The following is a 13,149-nucleotide window of genomic DNA, read 5'->3' on the forward strand; positions in this document are numbered from 1 at the left end:
GAGAGAGACACAGACAGAGAGAGAGAGAGACAGAGAGAGAGAGAGACAGAGAGAGACACACAGACAGAGAGAGAGACACAGACAGAGAGAAAGAGAGAGAGAGAAACACAGACAGACAGAGAGAGAGAGAGAGAGAGAGAGAGAGAGAGAGAGAGAGAGAGAGAGAGAGAGAAAATGGAGAGAGAGCGAGAGGGAAAGCGAGAAAGAGAAAGAGAGAGAGAAAGAGAGAGAGAAAGAGGGAAAGAGAGGGAAAGAGAGAAAGCGAGAGAGAGGAAGAGAGAGAGAGAGGGAGAGAGAGAGAGAGAAAGAGATGGAGATGGAGAGAGAGAGAAAGTGAGAGAGAGAAAGAGAGAGAGAGAAGGAGAGAGAGAAAAAGAGAGAAAGAGAGAGGGAGAGAGAGAGAGATGGAGAGAAAGAGAGAGAGCGAGAGGGAAAGAGAGAGAGAGAGAAAGAGAGGGAGAGAGAGAGAGAGAGAAAGAGATGGAGAGAAAGAGAGAGAGAGCGAGAGGGAAAGAGAGAGAAAGAGAGAGGGAGAGAGAGATGGAGAGAAAGAGAGAGAGCGAGAGGGAAAGCGAGAGAGAGAGAGAAAGAGAGAGGGAGACAGAGAAAGAGACAGAGAAAGAGAGAGAAAAAAAAGACAGAGAGAGAGAAAGAGAAAGAGAGACAGAAACGGAGAGAAAAGGGGTGAAGAATTGAGCCCGCTCGACTCTTTGCCGCCAAAGAAAAGGCCTCTACCTTTAGGAGGTGGTTCTCTCCATCCTCCATTCGTGTGGACTAGCTTTTCAAAACATCCCTGTGCTTACAGAAGTGTTTCAGGGCTCAGTTCAGATGTTATCACACAGTAAATTGCGGTAATCGGCTTCCAACTGTTTGTTTGAAGGGCTCCTGTAATGTCAAGGATCAACTGATAACAGGCTCAGAGCTACTCTTGCTCTCTCTGTGTGTGTGTGTTTGTGTGCGGAGTATCGTGATAGCGTGGTAGTGTAGACAGCCCTCAAATTCTCTCATGGAGTTTTGCATACACACGGACATACAGTACGTAGGGGAAGGGCCTACAGCACACACAGACACACGTCAGCCTCCACAGGACCAGTTACTTCACCACCACACTTGTACCACACTTAATCTCTATCTGTCTATCAACCTCCCCCTCCTCCCTCCATCCTCTTTCTATCTGTCTGTCAACCTCCCCCTCCTTCCTCCATCCTCTCTCTATCTGTCTGTCAACCTCCCCCTCCTCCCTCCATCCTCTCTCTATCTGTCTGTCAACCTCCCCCTCCTCCCTCCATCCTCTCTCTATCTGTCTGTCTGTCTGTCTCCCCCTCCTCCCTCTATCTGTCTGTCTCCCTCCCCCTCCTCCATCCTCTCTCTATCTGTCTGTCTCCCTGCCCCTCCTCCCTACATCCTCTCTCTGTCTCCCTGCCCCTCCTCCCTACATCCTCTCTCTATCTGTCTGTCTCCCTCCCCCTCCTCCCTCCATCCTCTATCTGCCTGTCTCCCTCCCCCTCCTCGCTCCATCCTCTATCTGTCTGGCTCCCTGCCCCTCCTCCCTCCCATCCTCTCTCTGTCTGTCTGTCTGTCTGTCTCCCTCCCCCTCCTCACTCCCATCCTCTCTCTGTCTGTCTGTCTCCCTCCCCCTCCTCCCTCTATCCTCTCTCTATCTGTCTGTCTCCCTCCCCCTCCTCCCTCCAATCCTCTCTCTGTCTGTCTGTCTCCCTCCCCCTCCTCCCTCTATCCTCTCTCTATCTGTCTGTCTCCCTCCCTCCATCCTCTCTCTGTCGGTCTCCCTCCCCCTCCTCCCTCCCATCCTCTCTCTATCTGTCTCCCTCCCATCCTCTCTCTGTCTGTCTGTCTGTCTGTCTGTCTGTCTCCCTCCCCCCCTCTCTCTATATCCCCTTCCTCCCTCCATCCTCTCTCTATATCCCCCTCCTCCCTCCCCCTCCTCCCACCCATCCTCTCTCTCTCTATCCCCCTCCTCCCTCCCATCCTCTCCCTATTGGTCTACCTCCCCCTCCCATCCTCTCTCTCTATCCCCCTCCTCCCTCCCAGCCTCTCTCTCTCTGTCTGTCTATCTCCCTCCTCCTCCTCCCTCCCATCCTCTCTCTCTCTGTCTCCCTCCCTCCCCCTCCTCCCTCTCTCTCTCTGTCTCCCTCCCTCCCCCTCCTCCCTCTCTCTCTCTGTCTCCCTCCCCCTCCTCCCTCTCTCTCTCTCTCTGTCTCCCTCCCCCTCCTCCCTCTCTCTCTCTGTCTCCCTCCTCTCTCTCTCTCTGTCTCCCTCCCCCTCCTCCCTCTCTCTCTCTGTCTCCCTCCCCCTCCTCACTCTCTCTCTCTCTCTCTGTCTCCCTCCCCCTCCTCCCTCTCTCTCTCTGTCTCCCTCCCCCTCCTCCCTCTGTCTCTCTCTGTCTCCCTCCCCCTCCTCCCTCCCCCATCCTCTCACACACAGCACACCAAAACAAAGGAAGTTGGGATGGGACCACGTGTGTCCCTGGCCACCTTTCACACGGCAATGAACTATGGAACTGTGAGACAGGAAAATAATGTGAGAAAGTATTCAACCCCCCTTTGTTAAGGCAGGCCTAAATAAGTTATGGAGTAAAATTTGCTGAATAAGTCACATAATAAGTTGCATGGATTCGGGGAGAAGAAAAGGAAAAACAGTGCCCGGGGAATGTTGGAACGTTTAAGTGAGCGCCTGCCTTTGTTTTCCACGGAAGCGAACGTTTGAAAAGGACGGTATGAGAAAAGCTGTCAGTGAAACAACTTGTAACATGTCTGGCTGTCTGGGCTGTGGAAGAGGGGGGGAAGAATGAGGAATGCCAATCTCCATGTTTAAACACGGGTTAGAGCTAATTGTGACTCTGTGATCCTGACTTAACCTTTGAACCCGTCGCAGTTAAGCCGCAACACAGATATGTACCTTACAACCCCTCAACCCCACGGTCATGATACTATTACTGTCAATCTGCTCATTTGCGTATCCCCCACCCCATTTATTGAATTTATTTTAAACAAGGTCAATTAATGAGAACAGATTCTCATTTACAATAACATCCTGACAACCATCTAAGGCCCATGCATATATGAACAACAATTGAATGTGTTGCACTTGATACCATGAAAAATGCATTCAAAAATGAAGGAGATTTTATTCAGTGTGAGTGAGTGCATGAGAGGGGTGTTTCAAATGTTTACATGAAAGAGAGACAGAGAGGTGTGTGTGTGTGTTTTCATAGCAGGGTGTGTCCTTGGATTCCACCACACCAGTACATTACCCCCGGGTGCTCTCTTTCTACTCTCCTACTTTTTTGATTCTCTCTCTCTCTCCCCTCTCTCTGGTTCCCTGTAAATACCTTAAGGATTAAGTGGGCAGCAGGAGGGGGAGGTAGTGATTGACATCTGAAAGGCTGGAGAGGTGCTCAGGCATGCTGGGCTGAGGGGAGGGAGAGAGAGAGAGAGAGAGAGAGAGAGAGAGAGAGAGAGAGAGAGAGCTTCCACAAGGCTGTGAATGATATAAGTGACAAGGCAATAAGGTATGTCTATGCCATCGAAAGGAACATAAAACTCGACATACCAATTAGGATATGGCTAAAATACTTCAATAACTTTTATATAACCCATTGCTCTCTATGGTTGAGAGGCCTGGGGTCCACTCACCAACCCAAAAATCACAAAAACGGACAAACACCCAACTGAGACTTCTGCAGGCAGAATTCTGCAAAAATATACACAGTACCAGTCAAAAGTTTGGACACATTGACTCATTCAAGGGTTTTTCTTTATTTTTTACTATTTTCTACATTGCAGAATAATAGTGAAGACATCAAAACTATGAAATAATACATGTGGAATCACGTAGTAACCAAAACAGTGTTTAACAAATCAAAATAGATTTTATATTTTAGAATCTTCAAAGTGGCCACCCTTTGCCTTGATGACAGCTTTGCACACACTTGGCATTCTCTCAACCAGCTTCACCGGGAATGCTTTTCCAACAGTCTTGATGGAGTTCCCACATGTACTGAGCACTTGTTGGCTGCTTTTCCTTCACTCTGCGGTCCAACTCATCCCAAACCATATCAATTGGGTTGAGTGATTGTGGAGGCCAGGTCATCGGATCCTTCACTCTGCTTCTTGGTCAAATAGCCCTTACACAGCCTGGAGGTGTGTTGGGTCATTGTCCTGTTGAAAAACAAATTATAGCCCCACTAACCCCAAACCAGATGGGATGGCGTATCGCCGCAGAACGCTGTGGTAGCCATGCTGGTTAAGTGTGCCTTGAATAAAACAAAAATCACAGACAGTGTCACCAGCAAAGCACCCCCACACCATCACACCTCCTCCATGCTACACATGAAGAGATCATCCGATCACCTACTCTGCGTCGCACAAAGACACGGCGGTTGGAACCAAAAATCTCCAATTTGGACTCATCAGACCAAAGGACAGATTTCCACCAGTTAAATGTTCATTGCTCGGCCCAAGCAAGTCTCTTCTTATTATTGGTGTCCTTTAGTAGTGGTTTCTTTGCAGCAATTCAACCATGAAGACGTGATTCAAGCAGTCTCCTCTGAACAGTTGATGTTGAGATGTGTATGTTACTTGAACTCTGTGAAGCATTTATTTGGGCTGCAATCTGAGGTGCAGTTAACTCTAATGAACTTATCCTCTGCAGCAGAGGTAACTCTGGGTCTTTCTTTCCTGTGGCGGTCCTCATGAGAGCCAGTTTCATTATAGCGCTTGATGGTTTTCGCGACTGCGCTTAAAGAAATGTTCAACGTTCTTGAAATGTTCCATACTGGCTGACCTTCATGTCTTAAAGTAATGATGGACTGTCATTTCTCTTAACTTATCAGAGCTGTTCTTGCCATAATATGGACTTGGTCTTTTACCAAAAAGGGCTATCTTCTGTATACCACCCCTACCTTGTCATAACTGATTGGCTCAAACACATTAAGGAAAGAAATTCCACAAATGAACTTTTAACAAGGCAGACCTGTTAATTGAAATCCATTCCAGGTGACTACCTCATGAAACTGGTTGAGAGATTGCCAAGAGTGTGCAAAGCTGTCATCAAGGCAAAGGGTGGCTACTTTGAAGAATATCAAATATCAAACATATTTTTTATGATATAACACTTTCTTGGTTACTACATGATTCCATATGTGTTATTTCATAGTTTTGATGTCTTCACTATTATTCTACAATATAGAAAATAGTCAAAAATAAAAATAAAAACTTGAATGAGTAGGTGTGTCCATACTTTTACTGGTACTCTATACACTGCACAAAAATATAAATGCAACATGTAAAGATCGCAGAAATGTTCTACACGCACAAAACCTTATTTCTCTACAATTCATTTAGATCCCTGTTAGTGAGCTTTTCTCCTTGGCCAAGATAGTGCATCCACTTGACAGGTGTGGCATATTAAGAAACTGATTAAACAACCTGATCATTGCACAGATGAACCTTGTACTGGGGACAATAGAAGGCCAAATGTGCAGTTTTGTCACACAACACAATGCCACAGATGTCTCACATTTTGAGGGAGTGTGCAGTTGGCATGCTGACTGCAGGAATGTCCACCAGAGCTGTTGCCAGAGAATGTCATGTTAATTTCTCTACCATAAGCTGCCTCCAACGTCGTTTTAGAGAATTTTGCAGTATGTCCAACCGGCCTCACAACCACAGACCACTTGTAACCATGCCAGCCCAGGACCTCCACATCTGGCTTCTTCACTATTGGGATGGTCTGAGACCAGCCACCTGGACAGCTGATGAAACTGTGGGTTTGCAAAACCGAAGAATTTCAGCACAAACTGTCAGAAAACATCTCAGGGAAGCTTATCTGCGTGCTCGTCATCCTCACCAGGGTCTTGACATGACTGCAGTTCGGCATCTTAAACGACGTCAGCGGAGAAATGCTCATCTTCGATGGCCACTGGCACACTGGAGAAGTGTTCTCTTAACAGATGAATCCTGGTTTCAATTGTACCGGGCAGATGGCGTCGTGTGGGCGAGTGGTTTGCTGAGGTCAACACTTTGAACAGAGTGCCCCATGGTGGCGGTGGGGTTATGGTATGGGTGGACATAAGCTACGGACAATGAACACAATTGCATTTTATCGGTGGCAATTTGAATGCACAGAGATACCGTGAGGAGATCCTGAGGCCCATTGTCGTGCCATTCATCCGCCGCCATCACCTCATGTTTCAGCATGATATTTCACGCCCCCATGTCGCAAGAATCTGCATACAGTACACTTCCTGTAAGCTGAAAATGTTCAGTTCTTCCATGTCCTCACGGCCGCCCACTCATTAGGCAGGATTAGGCAGAGGATTGACAAGGGTGACATTTTCTGAGCTAAACAGACCAAGACGCACCTCCAACAACAACACATAAAACCACCTATAATTCTACATAAAATCAATAACAATTTCTCTCAACCAGTGGCAAATTAGCTTTTTGGGTTAGCGCTGATTAGGTGAGAGGTAAAGCCGCCCTTTGATAAACAGTGGCCACTTTGTCAAAGGAAGGGGCGCAAATTATTTTGCTTTTTCATTCCCAGCGCGCCTCTCTAGGGTGCTGTTGAAGAGGCGCATCGCTGTGGCGCTCCACCAGCGTTCCGTTCCCCCCAAAAATGAAAGAACATTAATCATCTAGCAGATACAGGATATGGCAGAAAGAGTATGTGGCCTTTTCTGTAGCCTACAATGTAACGAGAAAGACACTCTTTTTTTACATCATGCAGGTTTCTCCGATCAAATAGCCGAAACCTAAATGGCGCTCAATCAAATAAAACAGGTCAAAGTAAAATGGACGCTACAGAATGAACAATCACAACTGTTGTCCAGGACTTTCACCCCATTGTCATGAAGTTTGTATCCATCCATTTTTGACAAGTTTGATCATAGTGAAAAATAAAATACCTTGGCAATTCCCACTGTGTATAGGCAAATAGGCTCACGGCAACTCCTGATAAAGTTTGGTAGCTGATATTCAGAGCTTATATAGCCAAATGGATTAGTCACAGGAATCAGGACCAATAAAGGCAATGCAACTGCCTGTTTTACAAATGGTAGGCCTACCACACGGATGGGCATTCATAACATTCCATTGTGGCCGACATGGTAAGCTACACACCAGTAAGCATGAGCTGACGTCTTTTGTGTTTTGGGGGGGTCCTTTTCTACATCCGGAAGACACATTTTCAACATCCTGGAAAATATGTATTTTACAGTGGCTTGCGAAAGTATTCACCCCCTTGGCAGTTTTCCTATTTTGTTGCCTTACAACCTGGAATTAAAATACATTTTTGAGGGGTTGGTATCAATTGATTTACACAACATGCCTACCACTTTGAAGATGCAAAATATTTGTTTTATTGTATTAACAAACAAGAAATAAGACAAAAAACAGAAAACTTGAGTGTGCATAACTATTCACCTCCTCAAAGTCAATACTTTGTAGAACCACCTTTTGCAGCAATTACAGCTGCAAGTCTCTTGGGGTATGTCTCTACAAGCTTGTCAAATCTAGCCACTGGGATTTTTTCCCATTCTTCAAGGCAAAACTGCTCCAGCTCCTTCAAGTTGGATGGGTTCCACTGGTGTACAGCAGTCTTTAAGTCATTCCAGAGATTCTCAATTGGATTGAGGTCTGGGCTTTGATTAGGCCATTCCAAGACATTTAAATGTTTCCCCTTAAACCACTCAAGTGTTGCTTTAGCAGTATGCCTAGGGTCATTGTCCTGCTGGAAGGTGAACCTCTGTCCCAGTCTGAAATCTCTGGAAGACTGAAACAGGTTTCCCTCAATAATGTCTTTGTATTTAGCATCATCCATCATTCCTTCAATTCTGACCAGTGTCCCAGTCCCTGCCAATGAAAAACATCCCCACAGCATGATGCACCACCACCATGCTTCACTGTGGGGATGGTGTTCTCAGGGGGATGGGAGGTGATGGGTTTGCACCAGACATAGCTTTTTCCTTGATGGCCAAAAAGCTCCATTTTAGTCTCATCTGACCAGAGTACCTTCTTCCATATGTTTGGTTAGTCTCCCACATGCTTTTTGGCGAACACCAAACGTGTTTGCATTTCTTTCTTTAATTAAGCAATGGCCTTTTTCTGGCCATTCTTCCATAAAGCCCAGCTCCATGGAGTGTACGGCTTAAAGTGGTCCTATGGACAGATACTCCAATCTCCACTGTAGAGCTTTGCAGCTCCTTCAGGGTTATCTTTAGTATCTTTGTTGCCTCTCTGGTTAATGCCCTCCTTGCATGGTCCGTGAGTTTTGATGGGCGGCCCTCTCTTGGCAGTTTTGTTGTGGTGCCATATTCTTTCCATTTATTAAATAATGGATTTAACTTGTTGGTGACAGGGGGCAGTATTTTCACGTCCGGATGAAATGCATGACATGATTTTTATAGTAATTTATTTGAATTTGGCGCTCTGCATTTTCCCTGGCTTTTGGCCAGGTGGGACGCTAGCGTCCCACATTTCCCAGAGAGGTTAATGGTGCTCCGTGGGATGTTCAAAGTTTCTGATATTTTTTTATAACCCAACCCAGATCTGTACTTCTCCACAACTTTGTCCCTGACCTGTTTAGAGAGTTCCTTGATCTTCATGGTGCTGCTTGCTTGGTGGTGCCCCTTGCTTAGTGGTGTTGCAGACTCTGGGGCCTTTCAGAACAGGTGTATATAATACTGAGATCATGTGGCAGATTATGTGACACTTAGCTTGCACACAGGTGGACTTTATTTAACTAATTATGTGACTTCTGAAGGTAATTGGTTGCACCAGATCTTATTTAGGGGCTTCATGGGAAAAGGGGGTGAATACATATGCACGCACCACTTTTCCATTTTTTAGAAATAAAGCCCTAACCTATAGAGAGATTAACCTACAAAAGAGTCCCCTTCAGCCAGCTGGTTCTGGGGCTCTGTTCACAAACAGACCCAACAGAGCACTAGGAGAGCAACACAATTAGATCCAACCAAATTATGAGAAAACAAAAAGATAGCTATTTGGCACACTGGAAAGAATCAACCAAAAAACTGAGCAAACTGGAATACTATCTGGCCCTAAACAGAGAGTACACAGTAGCAGAATACCTGACCACTGTGACTGACCCAAAATGAAGGACATCTTTGACTATGTACAGACTCTGTGAACATAGCCTTGCTATTGAGAATGGCCGCAGAAGGCAGACCTGGCTAGAGAAGAGAAGAAAGAGAGAGAAGAAAGGCTATGTCCCTACTACACACAAAATGTGGTGGAAACTGAGCTGCACTTGCCAAAGATATGTACATATTAGAGATACATATTTCCCACAGAACACACAGACCCACATAGAATAATTTATTTTTTAAAAACTTTGATAAACTCCCATATATGTTAGGCGAAATGCCGCAATGTGGAATTACAGTAGCAAGATTTGTGATCCGTTGCACAAACATTGTAAATACAACCAATATTTATCTGTTTACTTAGTTTCCCCTAGTATGCATACTACAACTATGTGCACATGGTTAAACACTGTTTAATACAACATTTGAAATGTCTTTATGCTTTTGAAACCTTTTGAGTGCAATGTTTACTTCTTTACTTATATGTTTTGCGTTGACGTTAAAAGCTATAACCCGTGGAAACGCCATAGGCACATTTGAGTGGTTTTAAATGGACCTCTTTATATTGTGCCGTCACCCTTTCAAATTGTTCAAGGTGTTCCACTACAGAGAAAAGCTATAAATCACTAACAAATGTCTCTTTCTCTTCTCTCCTCCCTTTTTTCCCCTTTCAGTCTCTGCTGATATACAACAGCACCCCCTGTGGCCACATATATACCTGCAGTTTTAGAATGGCAGCAGACACAGCCTCTTATGAGCATTTTCCAATATTTGATGACATCACCTCTCTTATTTGAGACTTGTGGGAAGGAAGCCGGTTTGACTTCACGGACTCTGACTGTGTCACCACCTAATCATCTACAACAGCCATCATAAAACCCCAAAACGGCAACAAACGATCAACGCAATGTTAAGGAACTGCTCCTTTCTCTGTTTCATTGTTTTCTTCTCTCGCATTATTATAAACAGATGCATGCATGTTCAGTGAAAATGGAAAATGTTCTGTTTCAAAATACGACAAACACCCCCCCCCACACACACACACACACATACACGTGTACACACACAGGCACACACAATATGTTTGAGTAACTTCACTTACACAGTGCAGCCATCTCTTTAGGGAGGTCGGTGCTGAATCTCCCAAACAGGCTGCTATTGGCCAGCAGGTCAAAGGAGGAGTGGTTCCGCATGGAGTTGAAGGCAAATGGGTAGACAGCAGGTGGGAACCCTGTCATGTGACCCACCTGACCCACCTGCCGTTCCCTGTTGGTAGCCATGGTAATGGAGAGGAGAGGAGTACCCAGAAGGCCTATGGTATCCAAGACAGACCCTCTCTCAGGCTGTTGGGCTAGGGAATATCACACACCACCTGGTAGAGGACAGGAAAATTGGGAATGCCAAACTGGGAATTCCACTTCTTCCACCGGTAGCCTATCAGGAAGCTGGGCTGGATGAGGACCTAAGGTTCTGGTTGGCCGAGGAGATTTCTGGTCTTCTGCTCTTAGGAATGATCATGCGAATGCACCTATCAGAAGAAGACACAAAAAAAACATACCATTTTTATTTTGTTCTACAAAATATATAATAACTACTTTTTACAATATTGTCACATGATGCAATGTTAAAATCAAAAGTAAATGTTCTTTGTTTTCGACAAGCACAGTTCAACATATGTAAACTCTGAGGACTGATCTGCAACAATGAATAGTTTATTCCAAACAGTCATCTCAGAGGCATGTACAAACTTCAAAACAATAGTGAACACAGGTTATGTTGAAAACGTCGAGGTGTGTGTGTGTGTGGGGGGGGGGATATGTGAGAGACTGTGAGAGTCAAAAAGCGAGCAGAAGAAGGAAAAGCAAGAAAACCGGGGGTGAGGAAAGGAAAAGAAAATAAGAGAGTTGTTTGAAAAAAGTTAGCGGGAGAGAAGGAGGGAGGGAGGGTGAAGGAGCTCTTGTTTCAGCAGTTTTGAAAGGCTTCCAGACTTTTGCAGTGATTCCAGGCTATGCCATATGATTTAAATCAGCAGAACTCCACAATAAAGAGGCTCTCTGTTCATGCTGCCAACCCAGCACAGCAGCCTGCCTCTCTGTCTCACAACTCTCAACCTCTCTCTCTCTCTCTCTCTCTCTCTCTCTCGCTCTGCCTCTGTATCTCTCTCTTTCTGCCTCCCTGCTGCCTGGTCCCCTGGCTCTAGCCCGCACAGCAGCCTGCCTCTCTGTCTCACAACTCTCAACCTCTCTCTCTCTCTCTCTCTCTCTCTCTCTCTCTCGCTCTGCCTCTCTGTATCTCTCTCTTTCTGTCTCTCTGCTGCCTGGTCTCACAACTCTCAACCTCTCTCTCTCTCTCTCTCTCTCTCTCTCTCTCTCTCTCTCTCTCTCTCTCTCTCTCTCTCTCTCTCTCTCTCTCTCTCTCTCTCTCTCTCTCTCTCTCTCTCTCTCTCTCTCTCTCTCTCTCTCTCTCTCTCTCTCTCTCTCTCTCTCTCTCTCTCTCTCTCTCTCTCTCCCCTGGCTCTAGCCCGCACAGCAGCCTGCCTTTCTGTCTCCTGTGCCTTTCTCTCTGCCTCGATCCCCCAGGACCAAAGGCCCAGACACGGGATCCAACACATGAGAAATGGAGAGAGAGAGAGAGAGAGAGAGGAAGAAAGACAGAGAGGAACAATGGTTGCCCACCTAACTGCTGATGCCTATACCTCCATTTCTTTTTTTTATGACCAACATTTTATTGTCATTTTTTTGTATTTATACATATATATATATATAATATATATATAGAAACAACAGAATACAGCAAATACAAAGTAGTAGGACCCAACGAAAAAAAGCAATAACAAAAATAATAATAATAAAAAAGATGCCAACCAACAAAAACCCACAGAAAACGGGACGACATTCAAATAAAATCCATCACACTAGCAGATAGAATGGGAGCAATACACTGTCCAAAAGTATAGAACATATTGAGAGTTTGGCTTATGGCTTAAATGTAACACCCTTTTCACAGAGATCTCACGAACCACTGACCTGATCAAGATTTTTTTTACCCCGAATACGGAAAGAACATTTTTTGTATGCTGCTAAAGTACCCAGTCGGGAGGACCATTCAACCATACATTTACCACGGTTAGCTTAGCATAAGGAATTTGATTTATAGCATTTACTTGACTTTGCACTTCAACTCATGCATGACAATTCAGTACTTTTCCCACCACTGTCCAGAATATACAGGCTGGGAGAAAATGGAACATTGTCACTAATAATACATTTGATGTTTTCATGAATGGCAGCCCAGAAGTCTAGACCATAAACGCAGTGCCATCACGTTCCATGCATCTCCAGCTCTCTGGATGGTCCTTTACCTCCATTTCTAACTCCCTCCATCTCTCTTTTGCTTCAGACAGCCCAATGTACCCATCTAGGCTAACACCAGTCCAGCATGATTGCCCACTTGTCCTCAGTCCCAGGCGAGGTGAAGCACATAAGCACTGTAGACGCAGCTTGTCACTGGAAAAGCACACGGCTGTTGGCTGTCTCTAGCTCTAACTCTGAGCCCAGCGCCGTGCGCGTCCCATTCAAACCTCTGTTGTTCTCCCCCCCCAGAGAGGTTTTATGAGTGGGTGGTGTCAGCTGCTTGTTTTTGAAATGTGGTTTGGAGAAACAGCAGAGCCAAGGAAATCAGCCAGGGCTGCTATCTGGAACGGCCGTGGTTTGTGAATCAGGGGGAACAGAGACTGAGGAAGAATCTTGGAATTCTGGGAATAAGCAAAGAGGGAAAAAAGAAAGATCTGAGGCTGAACTGCTGAACTGGCTGAACTGCAGAACTAACTGAAATGCTGAACTGGCTGAACTGCAGAACTAACTGAAATGCTGAACTGGCTGAACTGCAGAACTAACTGAAATGCTGAACTGGCTGAACTGCAGAACTAACTGAAATGCTGAACTGGCTGAACTGCAGAACTAACTGAAATGCTGAACTGGCTGAACTGCAGAACTAACTGAAATGCTGAACTGGCTGAACTG

At 45.5% G+C, this 13,149-nt stretch overlaps 1 protein-coding gene across 10 annotated transcripts in view; it reads right to left on the minus strand.

Moving 5' to 3' along the window:
* LOC135528460 (retinoic acid receptor gamma-A) overlaps positions 1-13,149 on the minus strand; it is a 75,140-nt gene that overhangs the window by 49,611 nt on the left and 12,380 nt on the right. For 9 of the 10 annotated variants that reach the window (XM_064957555.1, XM_064957560.1, XM_064957558.1 and 6 more), the window contains exon 2: positions 10,230-10,655. In XM_064957555.1, coding sequence (XP_064813627.1) covers positions 10,230-10,407 — 178 coding nt within the window. In that variant the 5' untranslated portion in view covers positions 10,408-10,655. Of the gene's footprint in view, positions 1-10,229; positions 10,656-12,488; positions 12,509-13,149 lie in introns of those variants that run through there. The other variant, XM_064957557.1, reaches the window with a different exon arrangement.

This window comes from Oncorhynchus masou, chromosome 33, assembly GCF_036934945.1.
Source record: "Oncorhynchus masou masou isolate Uvic2021 chromosome 33, UVic_Omas_1.1, whole genome shotgun sequence".
Taxonomy (NCBI): Eukaryota; Metazoa; Chordata; class Actinopteri; order Salmoniformes; family Salmonidae; genus Oncorhynchus; species Oncorhynchus masou.